Source organism: Perna viridis, chromosome 8 (assembly GCF_037379345.1).
Source record: "Perna viridis isolate PV_CMFRI_1.1 ecotype Kerala chromosome 8, ASM3737934v1, whole genome shotgun sequence".
Classification (NCBI taxonomy): Eukaryota; Metazoa; Mollusca; class Bivalvia; order Mytilida; family Mytilidae; genus Perna; species Perna viridis.
Genome location: NC_142452.1, coordinates 3,068,730 through 3,090,210, shown reverse-complemented (window position 1 = coordinate 3,090,210; position 21,481 = coordinate 3,068,730). Strand labels below are relative to the sequence as shown.

The 21,481-nt window shown below is 34.3% G+C and overlaps 1 protein-coding gene across 9 annotated transcripts in view; it reads right to left on the bottom strand.

The window, feature by feature from the left end:
• The window catches only part of LOC148608958 (uncharacterized), a 69,143-nt gene that overhangs the window by 6,402 nt on the left and 41,260 nt on the right, over positions 1–21,481 (bottom strand). The window contains exon 5 of one of the 9 annotated variants that reach the window (XM_088541864.1): positions 2,799–3,326. The exons of 3 other annotated variants lie outside the window; for them this stretch is intronic. In XM_088541864.1, coding sequence (XP_088397990.1) covers positions 2,941–3,326 — 386 coding nt within the window. In that variant the 3' untranslated portion in view covers positions 2,799–2,940. Of the gene's footprint in view, positions 1–2,798; positions 3,327–3,714; positions 5,843–7,765; positions 9,126–10,735; positions 11,544–13,195; positions 13,874–15,233; positions 16,481–21,481 lie in introns of those variants that run through there. 5 more of the 9 variants (XM_088541860.1, XM_088541858.1, XM_088541859.1 and 2 more) reach the window with 5 other exon arrangements.

Below are 21,481 nucleotides of genomic sequence, written 5' to 3'. Positions count from 1 at the left end.
ATTTCAAATATAAACTAATTAATACTGCTTCTAAATCGTTTACAAACATACTTCTACAAACACAGTTCTTTAAACTTAACAGCAAGATGATTGAGTTGTGATTTTTATAAGGATATTAGATGTGAAAAAGATAACCAAAAAAATTCTAAATTTAAGGAACAATTCAAAAACTTGTATTAGAAAAAAAAGGTTACTGAGGCCTGAGAGATGATTGTAACCAAAAACTTAAGATATAAATGGAAATTGTTCATTGCAGAATTCAAATCACTTTTTAATCCTTATTATGAGTTGAGATGCTATCACAGAAATAAATAAGAAATAAAATCCAATGTTTTATAATTTTTCAATGAGTGGTTAAAATTTCAAAATTATCAATTAACAAATCTTATACACTTTTCCCCCCAAAAAATTCCCGACAACATGCATACCGAAAACTAGTTGTATAAAAGTTCCAGTTATCTAATGAGTTGTGTTATGACGGACAAACAGACAAACTGAATCTTATCTACCTCTAAAACTACATCATTAATCGAGTACAAATTCATATTGGAAATCATACAGTCATCACGTTAACCTTTATAAAATAACACAGGAGCACAGCATGATACGACCACGGCCATTGAACCAAAAATAATCCATTTATTAGGGTATGGCTCCTTGGATCCCTTATTACTAGAAATATCTGAAATCTGAATGATATATACAGGCAGGAATTTCATAAGGAATCCAATAAAAACGTTTTCAAAATCTGACCACAAATAAAAAGAAGTTATTTGGGCGTGTCCAAATTTGTAACCCTTTGACTCCGAAACGGTTAAAGATAAGCCCATCCTGTAAAAAAATAAATAAACTTTAAAAAGGAACAGATTGACATCTGAATCAGCAATATACTTTTCTAATGATAACACCTATTACCCCATTTTCAGCCCTTTATTTGAAAAAAGGTGGAACAAAAACTCCCAAAAACTACAAGGCCTTCCGCCCTTCTGTCCGTAGGAATAAAATAAAATTTTATTTTATAGTGCAGCCTGTTACATATATATTTAAAACATATATGACATGATGATACATAGCAGTGATTAGATAACCATTCTTTAAATTTCAAACTTATACACACATCAACCAGCCTTCAGAGACTTATAAAGCGCTATCAATAATAAATATCTCAAATATAACAATAAAATAAATAGATAAGTATTCATAGATAATGTTATGTTAATATGAGGTTTGTAAAAGCTGATAGTTTCATGCAGCTAGATTTAATTTTCCAATTAATACTGCAATGAAAATGAAAAAAAAAATGGTAATAATATTAAAATATTCTGATATAATTAATCTCAGGTTCAAATAGTTTTCGGAAGGGTAAATATTAGTGAAGACATTTTTATTAATATTATACAGGGACTTGCTATCAGTAAAGTTTTAATACATAACTAGCGATTTTCTGAAGTAAAGAAGACCAATTATCTATACCAACAAATTAATCAGACACAAAAATGTATAACAATTCGAGTTTGAGTTATTTCCCTTCGTATATAACATACATACATACAAAATCAAATATTCTCGTATTAAATCTTTATGAACTGAAATAAACGATTCTTTATTATTGAACTGGCAGTACATACTAGTAGTTCCCGAACGGATCTGAGCATTACGGATATTTTCTAGTGTAGATACGGAGAAAAAAAATGACCATATATTTTTATCATACAGAACATGTGATGGCATCGGCTAGTGATATTGTCTGATGGCCATGCATCATTCATCTGTGGAAGCTGACAAGTTCATGAAAACTATATCATCGGAGAAACACCGTTTAATACTAGATTCTACATTTCACAACTCGTCTAAATTTATATCAATTGATATCAACTTTAGCACTCTTTATCTAGTATCAGCCCACCGGAGGCTCGTTAATCTATCGAAATAACTAGTAATTATCTATATACACAATTCTCACCCACCACTGAACAACTTCTCACATAGATTGAGTAGACACATATTGCTAATGAAATTGTTTTTCTGGCACTAGTATTCCAGATTTAACTGTTCAGTCTATTCTTTTTATTTGAGTTTTATCCAGTGTTTTTGCGTACTTTGTGTTGACTGGCTAGAAGTAAGAGAAGGGTTTGGTCCTGTCAAAGCAGTTCAACCCCGCCGCACCTTTCGTGGGTATCCTGCGTACCTCTAGCCTTTGTAGACAATGACTGTGAATTTTTTAGTAGCTAAAGGTGTTATGTGATACCTGTTTCCCTGAACCGGTATATTTGTCGTTATAATGGACCACTCGCAGGCAAAAACAGCGCGTGGTAATTATTTCACCGTTCATTAGAGGCCCATGGATTGCTGTTGGCGGTTTTGCAAGATTCCCCATTTTCATTTCCCTAATTTTTTTTTTCTGTAACTTAGAAAGATGCTATTTTACTAGTTAAATTATTCTTTATTGAATTAAAAAAAAAAACCAAAAAACAAAACAAAACAAAAACAAACAAACAAACAAACAAACAAACAAACATTAGCAACCCAAAGGAACAATATACATTATTAAGGATATTGATTAAATACGTACATAGCACTACATACATTCACGGGTTTTTATATTCTACTATAAAATCTTAGATACATTTGTGTAATAAAATAAGTCAATATAAAACACGACAATCCCTTGGTGGTCTCCTTTATATTCAACATAAAGAAAAAACACAAGGAAACAATTTTATATCTCTCCAGAAATTATTGTAGCAACAATTTAAAAAAAAAATTACGTATTGCAAAACCTGGATTTGTGAGATCAAGTTTTTCCAACAATAATATCTCTTCTACAATTAGTCAGCTTAATTCATAACATCAGTCAACGACTACATTCATAGTCCGTCATTTTTACATAGTCACTGTATGTATCATTCAGTGTCCGTCAATCATTGTGTTACATTTACATTATAAGACATTGTGTTTCATGGATTCGTGTTGACGGAGGTCACATTTGTACTTGTAAGCATTGCCACATATCCCACAAACAAATGGTTTATCCGCAGAATGGACACTCTGGTGGACAGCTAGTCTCTGCTCAGAAATAAAAGCTTTGCCACACGTTTGACAAATGTACTTGTCCATATCAGAATGGTACCGTAGTTGGTGGTTCTTGAAACCATTAAGAGTCTTGAATGTTTTGCCACATGGTTCACACAACTCGACGACTTCACTCTTATGATGTGTAAGTGTGTGCTCCCTCCACTCTTTCGCACAACTGAACACAGAAAGACCACAAAATCTGCAATAGTATGCTGTCGCTTGAATACAGCGGGGACGGTCAATGAACTCCACTGGAAAGAAAATATTAGGTATTAGATGCCAATGAAAACTTAACCAATGGTTGTAATTGCATACTAACGCTTAACAATAAGCTTACCGTTACTCAATGAGATAAAAATCAAAATAGCAAACTGAAACCATTACATGTAGATATAATTAACATACCACAGTCTTAATCGAGTTAAATGTATGTACAAGAAGAGAATATCGGTATGTTTTATATTGTACCAGCGAGAATACCGGTATGTTTTATATTGTGCGAGCGAGAACACCGGTATGTTTTATATTGTACAAGCGAAAATACCCGTATGTTTTTTATTATACGAAATATGTCAATGTAGTAAGAGCTATTTACATAATAAACAAGTACTATCTGTAAAAAAGATGGCCGACGCAGTAAAATTTTCTTCTTTTTATTTCTAAGCTTCTACATTTCTTTCAAGAAAATAACACATGGCACGCAATTACAAAGTTTCGATACATTTTTTTCGATCAGTATTTGGCCAATCGGGAAACAGAAGTGTGATCAGGCGACTTATGTTTCCTTAAGATCAAAGGGTAAAAAGCGAAACTATACCGACTGCGCCGAAAAAAAAACTCCAGTAACATATAACATATAAATGGCTTATTGTGTACATACAAATGTTAACTTTAAATCTAATACAATATGGATAAAAACAATTACAACGAATCAAAATAGACATTGCCCTTAACGGGACTAATACCCTCGCAGCCTGTTGAACTATGTACATTTGAAAACCAATGTGGGCACACGATTTATATTGGACATAATTTTTATGGGGATAAACTAAGCACTTTAAGCACATAATCTTGCTGCCATTTCTAAAACACTCAACTTCAAATTGCCATAAGTACTATTTTTTTCTGCACTTTTACTTTGAAATAAATTCCTGATAATTTGCACATGCCAACATGGTAACACACCATTGAGTTTCATTACAATCCGGCAAGTTGTTAGGGAGGAGTTAAGGACAAAGCGTCAGTTCTGCTAAAAAATGCCTAAATTCAAACAGCCGTCACTTCTACAATTTTTACCTAACCATAAATTCCTGACAATAAGCACATCCCAATGTGGTAACATAACACCAAATTAAGTTTCGTCATAATCCTGCAAGTCGTTAAGGAGCAGTTGTGGACAACGCACGAGACGCAGTTCAAACATCAGTCACTTCTACAATTTTACCAAACATAAATTGTGGTTATATTACATCCTACAAATTTTCATATCAATGCACTGCAAGCTGCTTAGAAAATATGTCCGTCAGACAGTCGGAGTTCAAACCTATACATCCCCGAAACAAGGAAAGTACACTAAGTCAAAAAATCAATGACTACCTTCCTGTTGTGGTATGGCACCTTGTGGTACCATTTCACAGAAATCTATATCCAAGTTAATGTCCAGAAACAAAATGTCTACGGGCGACCACGGCGACAGCACCGTACCATTATACGAAAACAATGTAAATCAACAAACAACGGAAAATGTGAATTTTGTAATAATTTTAAGCTGATAAGCTTTATTGTTAATCTAATGGTAGTATTTCATCACCCTACAGTAGTTCATTAGTCTGAATATTTTCAGATTACGGATTACCAATGTCAGGGTCTCCTCTGGACAATGCTTTTAACATGGCTTTCAATGCCAAGCGGTCATCAATACTTTTTACAGAAAAAAAAGAATATATAAGTGACAGATGAGTTGTACTATATAAATAAAACAACAGGTATGTGATCAAAACGACTAAAGACCAAGTTACAACAGTATATAAACGAACCCTAATACAGCATAAAAACATAAGGTTAAACTTTGACAGTTGGCCAATCAGAACCTTAGATCCTGGGAAGGTTCATTGACTCTTTTACAAATAATTTCTGTAACTGAAAATTTTAAAAAAAAAACTGACGCCAGATACCAAACTGGTATGGATCTCTGGTCTTAAGCGATGTAGTGAACAAAGCAGGCAGCACACACTTCTGTAGTATTAATATATGAAGATTAATACGGTTTCATCAAAGTATACTTTATTTTATAGCTATAAACGATCACATGTAAATCACTAGTTTTACCCGCTGTCCTTTAAAAATGCGCTTTTTGACGAGACAATGCCATGAGCAACAGTCATGTGATGAACATATTTATTTTTATATTTATAAGCCTTTTCACACAGATGACAGGAGTACGGTCTGGCGTCCGTATGTGCCCTTTCGTGCACTTGTAAACGACTAAGACTTTGTAAAACCTTCCCACACGTTGTACAGATGTACAGACGTCCTTGACCAGTTGGTGTCTCTACCATCTCCTTGTGAACCTCTATCTTGTGTGTATTATATCCATTTAATGTATAGAATTTTTTGTCACAGACATTGCAGTAGAAGTAATGATGTGTCTCTTTAAGATGTTCTTCTAGAATCTTTCCGTCTGAGAAAATGGCGGAACAGAAATAACAGGACAGTTTTATGTCGTGCTTTGATGTTGGGTTGACCTCTTTACACTCTTCTTCTCTACCTGTAACATAATTCATAAGTAGATAAAGCTATCAGTATTGTGCATGTTGAGTCGAAGTATTAGAAGCATCTGAGATGAATGTTATTTGAAATTTTGAAGTAAAAAGTAATTGTCAATACAAATGTTAGAGCTGCTAAATTATTAGATGTCTTCATTAATACCCTGTGTATGTGTGTGAAGATGTATATAATAATTAATTGTATATGTAAATGTATCATGCAACGTAGTACAAATAAGACAACTTACATGCGTCATACACACCCTTAGTTCTATAAAATCATTGCCAAGCCACATAACATACATTTTTATAATATATCTTTTTTATGAATCACTGAGTTCCCCTTCTTTGGAATGCGAGAAGTGCAAACGAAATCTAAATATCTACAGCCTAAGCTAAGGGAACCAGTAGCCACATCTTTCACCCGGAAACAAGTGTTCTTAGTTCAACCTAATACATTCCTATTCGGCTAAAAAACACATACAGACCTTAAGATAAAAATAAAAAAACACGAAACTTGGTCTAGGAAATTACCCCAATAAGGTTATAACCAAAACTTCAACAATATTGCGACTTCTGAAGACCATTAAAAGGTAATAGCTGCTATTGGAATTTGTCGTCCAACTTCGACCATACGGGGGTCTACCGTAGAACTCCCAAACGCCGAAGAAGGACGTTCAAAAATAAAGTTCTATATCTATTCTAAATAAAATGGACTTGGTCATAATAACCGACATAATTCTTGCAGTCCAAGATTATAACGAGAATAGGTATGATGTATATGTCAGAAAGAAAACAATCCCTACGGTATGAAAATGTCAGCCCAAGGCTACCCATTGGTCTTCAATGAACGACGATGAAATCTTCATACCACAGGACAGGCTGCACCTGGCCCCAAAACATCATTTTACACAGGTACTGCGAAAGAGTTGCCCCTATATACTCAAGTAACATTAAACTAAAGGTGAAAACGGAACAAGACATACAGAGGCCAGAAATTCCTGACTGGGACAGGTGCAAAAATGCGGCGGGTTAATGTACTTTGGCGTGATCACAACCCTCTCCATTTAAAATCTGGCCATTGTGGAAAAATAATGCTTGTAACCATCAAGTTGAAGTGATTTCAGTAAAAAAAAAAGTTCTAAAGAAACGTTAACGACGACGGACGCAAAGTGATGACAGTATCTCACATAAGCAACGAACATACACCAGCAAAATGAAAAACAAAAGCTCTGAATTAGCCCCCAATTAAAATAAATCCAATACAATATGGATAAAAACAACAATGACAAATTTAAGGACAATTGTTACAAAACAATTGCTAAGGTCTTTCCCATGAATATTCCTAAACCCCTGTCTTTTTTCAGAGAAAGAAGTATCCAACTTTAGAGTGAAATATAAAACAAAATAGAATAATAATAATATAAAAAAAACATTTTCTCTGAACCAAGTATTCATTCTTTTTGACTTCGTAACTGATACGTCCAGCTGTGTAAAACATCAATTAAAATATGAACAGGGAAAGACCTTAATAAAATAAACCTATATACACCACAGTTGATAATAAGTTGACGGTAGCTGTCTTAGAACTTAATCACTATAGTAACATGCGCCTCCGTTAAACATAACCACACGACAATACATCAAATGCAGTGGCGGATACAGAAGGGGGGTGCAGGTAGTTGGAACCCTATTTTTATTGCAATATTTATCATTTTTCATACATAAAATTGACCCAAAAAAATGGCAAATAATGTCCAAGCATCCCTTCTTCTGAGGAACCTCGGCTGACACCCCTCCTTTTCTAAGTGTCTGGATCCGGCTCTGATGATACTTCATTTTTTTTCTCTCGAACAACTAGTCAGGGAGATACAAACACATATTCAGCAACAAACTATAGCAGTGTTGAATAGAATACATACAACTTTATACCGTGAGTAAACCCTCTTTATTACTTAAAGCTCTCAAGTTATTTACAGTCTACATGAACTCCTAGAACATTTAAACAGCAAACAATAAGTTCAATCTATATCTGGACCTGCGTCGCCGACATATTTATGTCAGCTCATAGGCTTATTCAAAATGTATATAAACACTAAAGCAAGTTAAAAAAAAACTACAGAGTGGGTTACAAATTACCTTAAGTAGTGATGTACTAGTGAAAAGGGCTAAGTTTAATATGTCAAAAAAATGCAGATAAAATACCTAATTATTCCATAATACGATTTACACATTTTCAGTATGTATATAAACACAGTGCGAAGTCTGAATAATATTGATTTGTTACTTTTCAAAGTTACAAAAATGTTAAAAATGCTAAAAAATAAAAAATAATAATAAAGTTTCTCCAATTAATAAACAGTGGGCAAATTGGTTAAATATTATAGAGTTATAGTGTGACGGACGAAGAAGGATTTTAATTGTTGGTGACGCAGGTAAAACAAGGTAGGTATGGTTTATAAAAAATCGACCTTTTTAAGATCTCAACTATATGTGGATATTTGGTTAAACACCGCAAAATTGCCTAATAATTACAAGTAACTATAAAAGTTTATCGGAGTAATATGCACGTGAATCATTTATTGAATGATTTCTTTTAGCAAGGTGTACGTGAATCGTTCGCCCAAGACGATTTTCCAGTAAGATGAAAGTGATAGATTTATTCATTGCTTTCTTCCAGTAAAAAATACATTATTCATTTAGTCAAGACTGTCCACCAGTAAATTGTACGTGAATCACGCTTTCTTCCTGCAAGATCACGTGAGCCATTCATATTTACATCCCAAATAATTTCTAAAATGACACGTGCAATAGTTCACTAATGTTTGACTCCGTGATCAGAAAGTTTATGGTTGACTAAATTGTACTTATGTTTATAACTTTTCTGACAAATGTCACAGACGAACGGACGGACATTTGAATGTCTCCTTATATGACTTTGAAGACGACTTTCTCTACTGAAGACCCTTCCACAAACACCACATGTAAAACGAGGACAGTTTGCTTCCGAAGCCTCGTTATGCATTTCGATTCTGTGAGTCATGACAGCGCTGGAAGAATGGAACGTCTTGCCGCAGACGTTACAAGCAGACAGCTGGTGCATTAGCCGGAGATGGTCGTCAAGATGTTTAAAGTCCGGATATTCCGTACTACAAACTTGACATATCAAAGGTTTTGGGGGACTATACCGAGCTTTGGAAATCATTGAATACACTTCTGATACCAGTACTTTTTCCTGCAGTATTCTATTCATGTCGCCGTGTTGATTGGAACCAGGTATGGATTCTACAGCAAAAAAAAAAGAAAAAGAAAAGCAGATTTATCATACGATACATTTAACTCATGAAATTCCACAATAATGGAAAAATTATGGACATTTCTTTAAAATCAAACCGAACATAACAATAAACATAAAAATGCAAGGAGAACAGGTAAATCTATGGATAACTCACTGGAAACAAAGATACACACGAACAAAGAGTAGTGTTCTAAAAAGTTCATTTTTAGAATATAGTAAGTCTTTTAAATATTTATTGATTATGTTTTCTTTCCATCAAGACCAATTTCAGAATTGAAAAAGGTTTCACAGTTACATATCTTAATACGACAAGATAGTCATTGAATAGTTTCGTAGTTATTTTTTTTCCACATTTTGACACATTAATTCAAACAAAGGTGAACCAATTAAACAATATTGGACAAAAAGTTGTCCTTAAAATGTGTTATTGTTTGAACAATTTCGTTTGGTAAAAGCGGAAAAATTCATTGTAAAAACCCCTTAATTCGGCGCCTACTGTTAAAATGCTAATACATCAATACCAACGAAATAAAACACAAGTAAGTTAAAAGTAAATATTTGTTAAAACAGGGTTTTTACCATAAAGTAAACTCGAACCTACAAAACCAAATTTTCTCATAGCAATGACAATGATGACCTTGACTATTATTAATTGGTCGAATTACAATCAACTCAGCGACAGAATTTGGTATTCGTAGGAGAATTTAAGTGTTGAACATGAGCAGCAAGACAAAGCCAATTACTTTAACGGTGAAGGAGAACCTGACCTCACCTCATCTTTTATTATGCGCTTTTAAAAGTAGACATGATATTTCTTCAAATATTGTATAGAGAGAGGAAGATATTTCTTTGAACACGTGACCAAAGACACTGACCTGTAGCTTTGTTTAATTTAATTTGTTAAGCCGTTTTCACAATAATCACGAACTCATCGTCGATGGGACCGTTTTGAAGACGGGTCGTTATTTACTATGTGGACACCGTCTCATCTATGTTAACTATGTTGAAATCCGAGAGCATCGAAAGAAAAAAACTAAGAATACAACAAGCAATCCAAAGAAATTAGTGTATAACGGAAACAGAAATTTCAGGAAAAGCCCCCTCAGCAGACACCGAAGTGTTTAACTGTACTGCTTATCACGGAAAGATGTATGCTTTTATGTTTGAAATCGTATCGTGGTAAAAAAATAACGAAATTACATCACAGCAGTCAATAATGGATTTCATTTGAAGACGATAAAGAAGCCTTAAATAATCGAAGACAATCAACCAAAGCAAAATGTCAATCCAATTCCAATGGAAGCTACAGTCACGTGATTTTCTAGGAGATAACTGAATGGAAAAAAGCGACGTTAGTATTGGGTCCGCTATTTTTGCCATCTCTTTGGTGGTCATTTTGGGGATGTTTTTATCTTTCTAGCAGCAGCTAGCATATTGACCACCGCATCGCCACTATAAAATTTCTGTTCCTTAATAAATAAGGACCGACACAGAGAGGACAGCCTAAGTTGATACGCCATACAAGACAATAGATCAGATCCTATTTGTTTTTTCTGTATGTTTTGGCAATAAACTACTTCAAACAAACAAATAATACTTAAAAGTTCCAAATATGTTTACTACAAATAATACATGTATTCTATAAACTACGATTGATATATGTTACAACAAGTTTTGACTTAGTAATGCTGGTAAATCTAGCATAAGATAGTCAGCAGATCCGGTGGGGTGCACGATATATAGGTTAAGTTTATTGCTAGCTTCTATTGTCATTAAAATGATATCTACACTTTCTGTAATTCAATAGTTGTTCCCAAGAAAATGCGTTTCTCTCCGACGCGTTTTTAAAGCAGTATTTTCCAAAAACATCTAAAACAAACGTGTTTTTAAAGAAAGCTTTCTCCTATGTTGTATCTACTTAAGTCGTTCCTACAAATAACAACCCTATTTTCACAACTTTAGAAATATTTCGTTTATTTGTTCTTTCTCCTTATGAGAATCACTGTCTAAATGTTTCTGAAGCTTTTCCTCTGATGGAAAAATCTTGGAACATGTGTCACAAACATGGCCACCCTTATGTAGAATCACATGCCGTGCTAATCCCTGCTTACTGTAGAACTTCTTGTCGCATTCAGTGCAATCATAACTATTTTCTAAATGGATATTTTTGTGTGTTCTCAGACCAGCAAATGATTTGGCTTCAAAGCCACAAATAAAACAGATTCCAACTGGCTTATCCTCGTGTCTCATTTCATGCTCCAACAGCCTCGATCTGACTGAGAAACCCTTACTACATATTTTGCAAGTGAAAGGATATATTCCGGAATGTTCCCGTTCATGCGTCTTAAGTCCCTGTTTTGACCCGTATCTTTTCCCACAGTAGCTGCACTTGTATCTCCCGAGAACTGAAAAAGATAAAAAGAGTACTGTACCGATCATCTTAGTCTACAAGAAAAAATGAAGCATGCATATACATCATTACCATCTATCGCTATAACAGTTAATACTACAGCTACAAATACCAATTGTCCAGTGAGTATCTAAAGCAGCAACAAATACAACAAGAAGATACGATTCTTAAAAATATATCATTTATAGGATTCAAGAAGTCATATCTCCACATTCCTTCCAGAGGAGTGAAACAGTAAAAACAGATTTTTATGTAACGTCAAACCTTATAATCTGCTTAAAACAAAAATTTCAGTAAAGAGAGTAGACAACTAAGAGACACTCAGACTATAAATTCAAGAATTTACTTTCCACACCACTTAAAAACTCTCCATTACTATCAAACGTGATGTATAATCGTTTTGTATTAATGAGGATTAATGAGGAAAAACGATTCAAAGCCAAAACCCAACCAAACCCTACCTGTGTACGTCCAATAAGACAAAACCCCACCAAACCCTACCTATGTACGTCCAATAAGTCAAACCCCATCAAACCCTACCTGTGTACGTCCAGTAAGACAAAACCCCACCAAACCCTACCTATGTTCGTCCAACAAGACAAAACCCCACCAAACCCTACCCAAGTATGTCCAATAAGACAAAACCCCATCAAACCCTACCTGTGTACGTCCAATAAGACAAAACCCCACCAAACTCTACCTATGTACGTCCAACAAGACAAAACCCAACCAAACCCTACCTATGTTTGTCCAACAAGACAAAACCCCACCAAACCCTACCCAAGTACGTCCAATAAGACAAAACCCCATCATACCCTACCTGTGTACGTCCAATAAGACAAAACCCCACCAAACTCTACCTATGTACGTCCAACAAGACAAAACCCAACCAAACCCTACCTATGTTTGTCCAACAAGACAAAACCCCACCAAACCCTACCCAAGTACGTCCAATAAGACAAAACCCCATCAAACCCTACCTGTGTACGTCCAATAAGACAAAACCCCACCAAACTCTACCTATGTACGTCCAACAAGACAAAACCCAACCAAACCCTACCCAAGTACGTCCAATAAGACAAACCCCACCAAACCCTACCTATGTACGTCCAATAAGACAAACCCCACCAAACCCTACCTGTGTACGTCCAATAAGACAAAACCCCACCAAACCCTACCTGTGTACGTTCAACAAGACAAAACCCCACCTAACCCTACATATGTACGTCCAACAAGATAAAACCCCACCAAACCCTACCCAAGTACGTTCAACAAGACAAAACCCCACCTAACCCTACATATGTACGTCCAACAAGACAAAACCCCACCAAACCCTACCTATGTACGTCCAATAAGACAAAACCCCACCAAATACTACCCAAGTACGTTCAACAAGACAAAACCCCACCAACCCCTACCTGTGTACGTCCAACAAGACAAAACCCCACCAAACCCTACCCAAGTACGTCCAATAAGACATAACAAAAACCACGTACCAGTAAAATTAAACAGACGTGACATTATACACTGAACAACCCTCGACAAGTCTGTGATTTACATAACAATACTTTTTCCAACTACTCCACAGCACAGATGGACAAGAAACCATATAGCACAGGGTATTTTTAAAGGCCACAAAAAATCAAATTGAAGTAAATATTTATTGAATGACTTCAAAGTGAAAGGAAAGGAAATAACAATTAAAATAATAATAATTATATGAAATATGAATTATGTCAAGGTTAATAACTTTTTGGTGTTGACGGAGTCATTCAGTCTTAAAACAGATAATGTTATATTAGGCCAACATTTTTATGAAATTTTTGGACATTTTTTTACAATTTGGCATTAAAAGCTTCCTGGTAGATACTGGTATTACCAGGAAATTATTCTGTAGTTTTAGGCATGGCAGACATCGCACAAAGGTTTATTGCAAAATAGAATTTGCCGAAAAGCAAGTCAACATATTTACAATTATCTACGCTTGTCAATATGAAGTGTTAAAACTCAATGTTGAGAATAAATGAATAAATCATCATCTAGCGTGTATTATAGATAGTAATCCTTATAGCAGTTTGTCTCTTTTTCTTCTTTCTTTTTTCTTCGCTATTCCCATTTTAGTAAGTCGTTTAGAAATCGTAGTTTGGTGAACGCCGAATCTGATGGCTGCCTGAGATTGGTTCAGTTTACCAGAGACCACCGCGGATACTGCATCTTCAAGATTTTGCTGTTTTGGTCGCATACTATACATATTATAGTTTAAAATATTTTCTGTGTCCAGTGATCGCACGTTACTTATATTGATACCAATGCCACTGGTAGCCTCTGAAAAGATATCAATTCATAACGGGTATGAGAGAAGTGGAAACAAAATAAAACTGTGGCATGCATAAGGCCATGGCTTTTTATTGGGAACTTCTTTCTTTAACAATTGGAGATAAAACAATGTGGTATGTATTAGCAGCAATGGCTATCACATGTGACAGCCTGATGTAATTAAACAACTCCGTCTTTATTTAAAGTAAATAATCTGGGAAAATCACACACACTGTAATGTGATGTACATTTAGTGTTCAGTAATGTGTTTCTTGTAACAACTTCTACTGTAATTATAGTCACGTTGGCATTTTAATCCTGATAATACAGGTCACCATAAAAAATTTAGGCACATGATATGACCCTCCCTTTCCGTGTTTAAAGCAACATAACGGCAAAACAATGATATACTAAAGAACGAAACGCTCAATCAAGAAACTCGTCTAAGCATCGAGTTGTCGTATGATGCACAGACAGACAGACGGACAGCAGTGCACCATAATGTGTCTGTATAAAAGGTTAATAGGAAACCATATTCTACTTAAAATAACACAGCAACTTTAAGAGCTATACCACATTCCGTGAAAAAAAACCAAACAATTCGACAACGAATAATCAAACAAAAAATAACAACGAACAAAACCAAAAGGAACACCTACCACAACTTTCAATAATCCTGTTCCAACTGATATCAGCCACAATAACCCTCTGCCAATGTAAACAGTCCTGTTCCAACTGATATCAGCCACAATAACCCTCTGCCAATGTAAACAGTCATGTTCCAACTGGTATCAGCCACAATAACCATGCCAATGTAAACAGTCATGTTCCAACTGGTATCAGCCACAATAACCATGCCAATGTAAACAGTCATGTTCCAACTGATATCAGCCACAGTAACCATGCCAATGTAAACAGTCCTGTTCCAACTGATATCAGCAAAATAACCTTGCCAATGCAGACAGTCATGTTCCAACTGATATCAGCCACAAAAACTTTGCCAATGTAAACAGTCATGTTCCAACTGATATCAGTAAAATGTCCTTGCCAATGTAAACAGTCATGTTCCAACTGATATCAGCCACAGTAACCATGCCAATGTAAACAGTTCTGTTACAACTGATATCAGAAAAATAACCTTGCCAATCTAAACAGTACTGTTCCAACTGATATCAGAAAAATAACCTTGCCAATGTAAATAGTCATGTTCCAACTGATATCAGCCACAGTAACCATGCCAATGTAAACAGTCCTGTTCCAACTGAAATCACCCATAATTGGCAGACAAAAGTTATGTACATGTAGCTTTACATTTCAAACATAAGTATATTTTTCTCATGTCAAACCTACTTCTGATAAACAAGCCCAACAAAATAGAAATTTTATTGGAACAAGTATTTACTTAACTAAGTCAAAAGTTAAAACTTCGAGTTTCATAAAAAAAATTACACATTAAATGATAAGCAAACAATTCATCAAATTGTATGTGAAAACAAATTTTCTTTACTTCAATTAAGAACAAATCTTTCTTAACAAAATATGATTAGTAACTATCAGAAAGAAAGCAATTAATTACAGGTCTATGATTATAGCAAGCGAACATAAAAGAAAATAGTAGTGATTATGAATTAAGCAATTCTCACTTAATGTATAAAAGAAAAAAAAACGTAGAATTTAGTATATGTGTTATGTAGTATGTATATCTATATAATTACAAGTAAACGCATATAAAGGACTAATCAGTCAACACTAGTATCTCAATCATCATGACCTTTTATTGCCAACAGGCTGGTCACAGCAAATTATCTTTTTCAAAGATCCAGAAAAGTCACATGCAATGTACAACATCAGCATTTATCAGTTTTGTCTGAGTAAGTAGCCCCATTCAACTACCAGTAAACCCCAAGCCCCATTAAATTCCATTACAAAAGATTCAAAAAGTACGTGGTTAAGAAGTTTTTTTTATTCCAGATATTCGATCTTTTTTACAAACTACGCAATATTAGGAACAAAATTCGCCATCAAAAAGATTTTCATTAAGGTATTTAGCCATTCAAGTTATAAAAAAGGGAAAAAATACATATAATACAATATAAAAATTATACATTACATTCAAATAAAACATCTGTATTTAAAATAAACAGCACTTATTTCAAATAAACAAATTTAAACTCTATGGCAAAAATAAAAAAAAGTAGTCTAATGCTTCTCCAGCCACCTCATAACTAACAAGTATTCTGACAATCCTTCCAGTTGTTCCATTGTCAACTAACCATGCATGTATATATTTATTATGGGTATACATGTTTTTCCAGATGTAAGCCATTTCTATCTTTTGTGTATACATATGTCTCTCCCCGTGTAAACCATTTCTATCTTTGAGTATACACGTCTTTCCCAATGCAAACTATTTTTACTTATTGTGTGTATACATATGTCTTTCCAGATAACTAAGAAATCCGAACTTTTTCCCACAGATTTGACAGACAAATAGCTGAGCATTACTGTGGCACAACTTCCAATGTTTGTACAGGCCAGATTTAGAGGTGAAGTCACGATTACACTCCGAACATTTCTCACTTCTCTTTTTCTTCACTTGATTAAATTGTCCAAACACTAAAACAGAAAAGAAAATACATCAATTGATCTTCAGCCGTCATTTTTATCCCTACATTGTTCAATCAAATAAGGTTCAGACAAAGATTTATATTAATTAGGCATCAGTTAGTTTCTAATTGTTATTTACAAGCCTTTTCGTCTCCATATTCTTGACTTTTTTTTTTATTATTTAACTCAAAGATTCGGTTAAATGTTGTTTCATCAACTATTGCTATGTCAATATTCGTCTGAGATAATTATCTGAAATGCTTTCCTTCATCACTTAAAAAAATACTAGCACATATCATGAGATAATTTTACAGCTTGAAATAAAGATCTAAATATCAATGAGCCCAACATACAAGAGCTGTGAGAGTCCATCACACTGAGAGATGCTTCCAATGAATGCCTCAAGACCAGACTACTGTGGGAGTCCATCACACTGAGTGACGCCTCCAATGAATGCCCCAAGACCAGACTACTGTGAGAAATCACCCCACTGAGTGATGCCTCCAATGAATGCCCAAAGACCAGACTAATGTGAGAGTCCATCCCACTGAGTGATATCAATATCCGTAGTCTGAGAAATAAGGTCAATTTTCTATAAAATTTCACAGATGAATTTGATATAGTAACCGTTACTGAAATTCACTTAGATCCAAGTGTCAATAATGATGACTTGCAGCTCCATTCTTTTTCTTAATATTATCCGTAGGGATCGTAACAATACTGGCGGCGGTATACTGATCTTTGTAAAGCATGGTATATCAATGATACGAAAAAATGAACTCGAAAACCCCATTGACGAAATAGTATGGGTAGAGATAAAAGGTAAAGGTCAATGTTTTCTACTTTGTTGTATTTATCGACCAGAATGGACGGACGCTGACTTTAGGACAGGCCAAACAACTCAATAGAGCTCAGTTACCAATTTAACGAAAATATTGTGATAACTGGTGATCTGAACTCGAATTTATTTAGGCTCCACAATAATAGATTATATGACAAAATGAATCTCTTCAATTTAAAAAATGTAATTGATAAACCGACAAGGGTGACTGATCACAGTAGCACACTGCTAGACCCAATATTAATAAATGATACAATTCAATATTCATTAACAGATGTACTTAAAATACCATCAGAAATAAGTGATCATGATGCCCCAAATAATATTTCTAAAATGTCCAAGATATGTACAAAAATCATTCAAAAGAGAAATTTGGCAATATGATAACATTAATTTAGAACATTTTTCGTCACAACTTGATAATGTTGATTGGGACGAACTTCTGTCTAACACCGAGGATGTCGATGATATGTGTAAAACCTTTTCCAAAAGGTTTATTGGTATTGCAAGGGAGAGTATCCCAACAAAATTAGTTCAGATACGCAAAAATGATAAACCGTGGTTTGATAGTCAGCTCAGAAAGGAAATTCGAAAAAGGGACCGATTTCGTAAAAAGGCCCTAAAAACTAGAAAAGAAACTGACATAATACAAAAAGCAAAGAAACAAAGTAAATAATCTTAAAAAACATTTAAAAGAAAAATTCGAAAAAAGTTAGGATAATATTATACTCAATAATGCTGCTAACACAAAAACTTATTGGAAAATAATGAAGATGCTTATAAAATCACATAAGGGTTCTGGTGAAATACCTCCACTTAAAAATATTATTAATGACGAAAATATTGGTGATACCACATACGGAGACGACGATAAATGTAACTTGCTTAATAAATACTTCAGTCTAATTTCCTCTCTGGAGGACGAGAATGTTCTTCTTCCTGATTTGGAAGAAAAGATAAATATTTTCTTAACAGAACTTGAAATAAATGAATCTGAAATCGTAGACATAATAAAAACATTAGATCCATATCTGGTCCTGACATGATAAGTCATAGAATGATGAAAATATGCCCCGAAAAAATAGCAATTCCTTTAAGAATTATATTTAAGAAATCCCTAGAACAATGTAAGTTTCCCACCAGCTGGAAAATTGCAAATGTAATTGCGATCTTTAAAAAAGGAGACAATTCTCTTCCATCTAATTATAGGCCAATATCCCTGGTAAGTTGTGTTGGAAAAGTGATGGAACGCATTGCTTGTAAACGTGTTTGACCATTTACAAAAAAATAAGCTCATTTATGAATATCAGTCTGGTTTTCTTCCACAATGTTCAATAGTTCATCAACTAATAGAAATTTACAATTTATAAATTTAAATTCTTTAGAAAATAAGGAGGTAAGTTGTTTTGTGTTTTACGATTTTTCAAAAGCTTTTGATAAAGTATGGCATCATGGGTTATTATACAAAATGAAGTCATATGGTATATGTGGAAATTTATTAAATTGGTTTCAAAGTTATTTAGAAAACAGAAAACAAAGGGTAGGAATCAAACAATCGTCTTCGCAACCTTGCAACGTTACAGCTGGTGTGCATCAAGGCTCAGTTTTAGGTACTCTGTTATTTATAATATATATCAATAATATTGCTGAAAATCTTTTGTCCTTATGTAGACTATTTGCAGACGACACGTCTCTGAGCTACTTTGATCGTGACTTACCACACATAGAGACAGTGATTGGTCATGACCTCAGAGAGTTAAATGATTGGTCCAAAAAATGGCTCGTGTCTTTTAATCCTGACAAAACGGAAATTATGTTGTTTTCTGATATTGAAACTCCCGAAATAAACTTTGTATTTAATGATAAAAATATACCAGTCACAGATATGCATACACATTTAGGTGTAACATTTAGTAACGATGCAAAATGGAATAATCATGTTGAATGTATAATCAAAAGTGTATCGAAACATTTAAATGTATTACGGAAACTTAAGTATAGTTTAGGAAGAAAGAATCTTCGATCAATATATCTTACTTTTATTCGACCGTTATTTGAATATGCATGTGAAGTTTGGGACAATATGGGCGTGGGTTATTGCAATAAACTTGAACAATTGCAGTTAGAGGCTGCTCGAATAGTAACTGGACTTCCAATCTTTACTAGTGAAAGAATCATTTATAGTGAAATCGGATGTGAAACTCTAGCAGAAAGACGTGAAAGAAAACTACAGTTGTTCTATAGTATTCAACATAATAATGCTCCAGAATATTTATACAATTTGATCCCACCAACAATGCAGAGTACAACAGTTTACCCCTTACGTAATGGAAATGACTTGATACATCCTTTTTGTCGACTGTCTTTGACACAAGACTCGTTTTTACCATCAACTATACGGTTATGGAAATAAACTCAATTTGTCTACTCGTAACATTGAATCTATAGGTAAATTTAAAAATGAATTAAAGAGGAGTAATTCAAATCCAGCAAACAGAATTCCTAAATATTTCGAGTTTGGAAATCGTAAATTAAACATTATTTTAACACAAATACGATGTTCGGTCTCCTTTTTAAATAATGATCTCTCGAGAGTTAACATTTTAACTGATCCATCCTGCCGACGTGGTGCTAGCATTGAAGATTCAAGTAATTTTTTCTTTGAATGTCCTCACTATTCAGATATCAGAAACAGACTCCTTATTAATCTAAATTGGTTACCGGAAAATTGTCCAGTAAATTTAAGTACCTTAACGTGTGGTCATCCGGCTCTTACCGATGAGCAAAATACAATAATTTTAGTCATGTATGTAATTATATAAAAGGATCTAAGAGGTTCTTATTGTATAATCAGTATCATTGATACTGTAAGTATATTTATAACCACATACATCATCACATCATCACAATATTTGCTAGTTATATTATGTCAATATTATGTTTATATATTGTATTGTTTTTGCATGCTTTCAATGTGTATTGTTACACACTGTATATGGGAGAAGACTTAATAAGTTTGTCTAACTTGTGTCTAATCCCTTTTGCATAATTACGCAAACAAAATATGTTTAAACTAAACTGAGTGATGCTACCAATGAATGCCCCAAGACCAGACTACTGTGAGATACTAACCTACTGATTGATGTTTCAAATAAATGCTCCGAGACTAGACTACTGTGAGAAACCACCACACTGAGTGGTGATTCCAATGAATGCCCGAAGACCAGACTACTGTGAGAGACTATCCCATTGACTGATGCTTCCAATGGATGCCCAAAGACCAGACTACTGTGAGAAACCACCACACTGTGTGGAGATTCCAGAGAATGCCCAAAGACCAGACTATTGCGAGAGACTATCCCATTGACTGATGCTTCCAATGGATGCCCAAAGACCAGACTACTGTGAGACCATCCCATTGATTAATGATTCCAGTGAATGCCCCAAGACCAGAATACTGTGAGAGACCATCTCACTGATTAATGCTTACAATGCCCCAGGACCAGACTACTGTGAGAGACCATCCCACTGAGTGATGCTCCCAATGAATGCCCCAAGACTAGACTACTATGAGAGACAACCACACTATGTGATGCTTCCAATGAGTGCTCCAAGACCAAACTACTATAGTTAGCCACGCCAGTGTACGAGAATTATACTCTACATATTTTTCTAATAATTTCTTAAAAGACAGTTGAATACCGCAATAAAAAAATATATAAATCAACCATTACTAAAACTCAGGAGAATCCAATACTAGTATGTGAGTTTACTCTCTGCAACATTATGAATGGATGTGAAAGTTCTTGTAGTTTTTATATCAATACTTTTATTAAAATGACAGCAGAAATTAAACAATCAACAACACAGCATTCAAGCTTCCATCAAATGTTTAAATTTGACTAATCGTTTGACACTGTATACACAGGAAAAAAATGCAACATATGTTTTTCATGAAAACACTTCAAAATACATGTCTTTCATCTGTTTAGGACTGCCACGAAAAACATGTTTAGGACTAACCAATTAATTCAAGAAAAACAAGTCAATAAAAATCATATAATTACATGTCTTCCATATGACTTATGTATTAAAAAGTTTTCACATAATTCACGAAAACTGTGGTTTTCATGTTTTAAAACATGAAAACACGTGGTGCAATTTTTCTT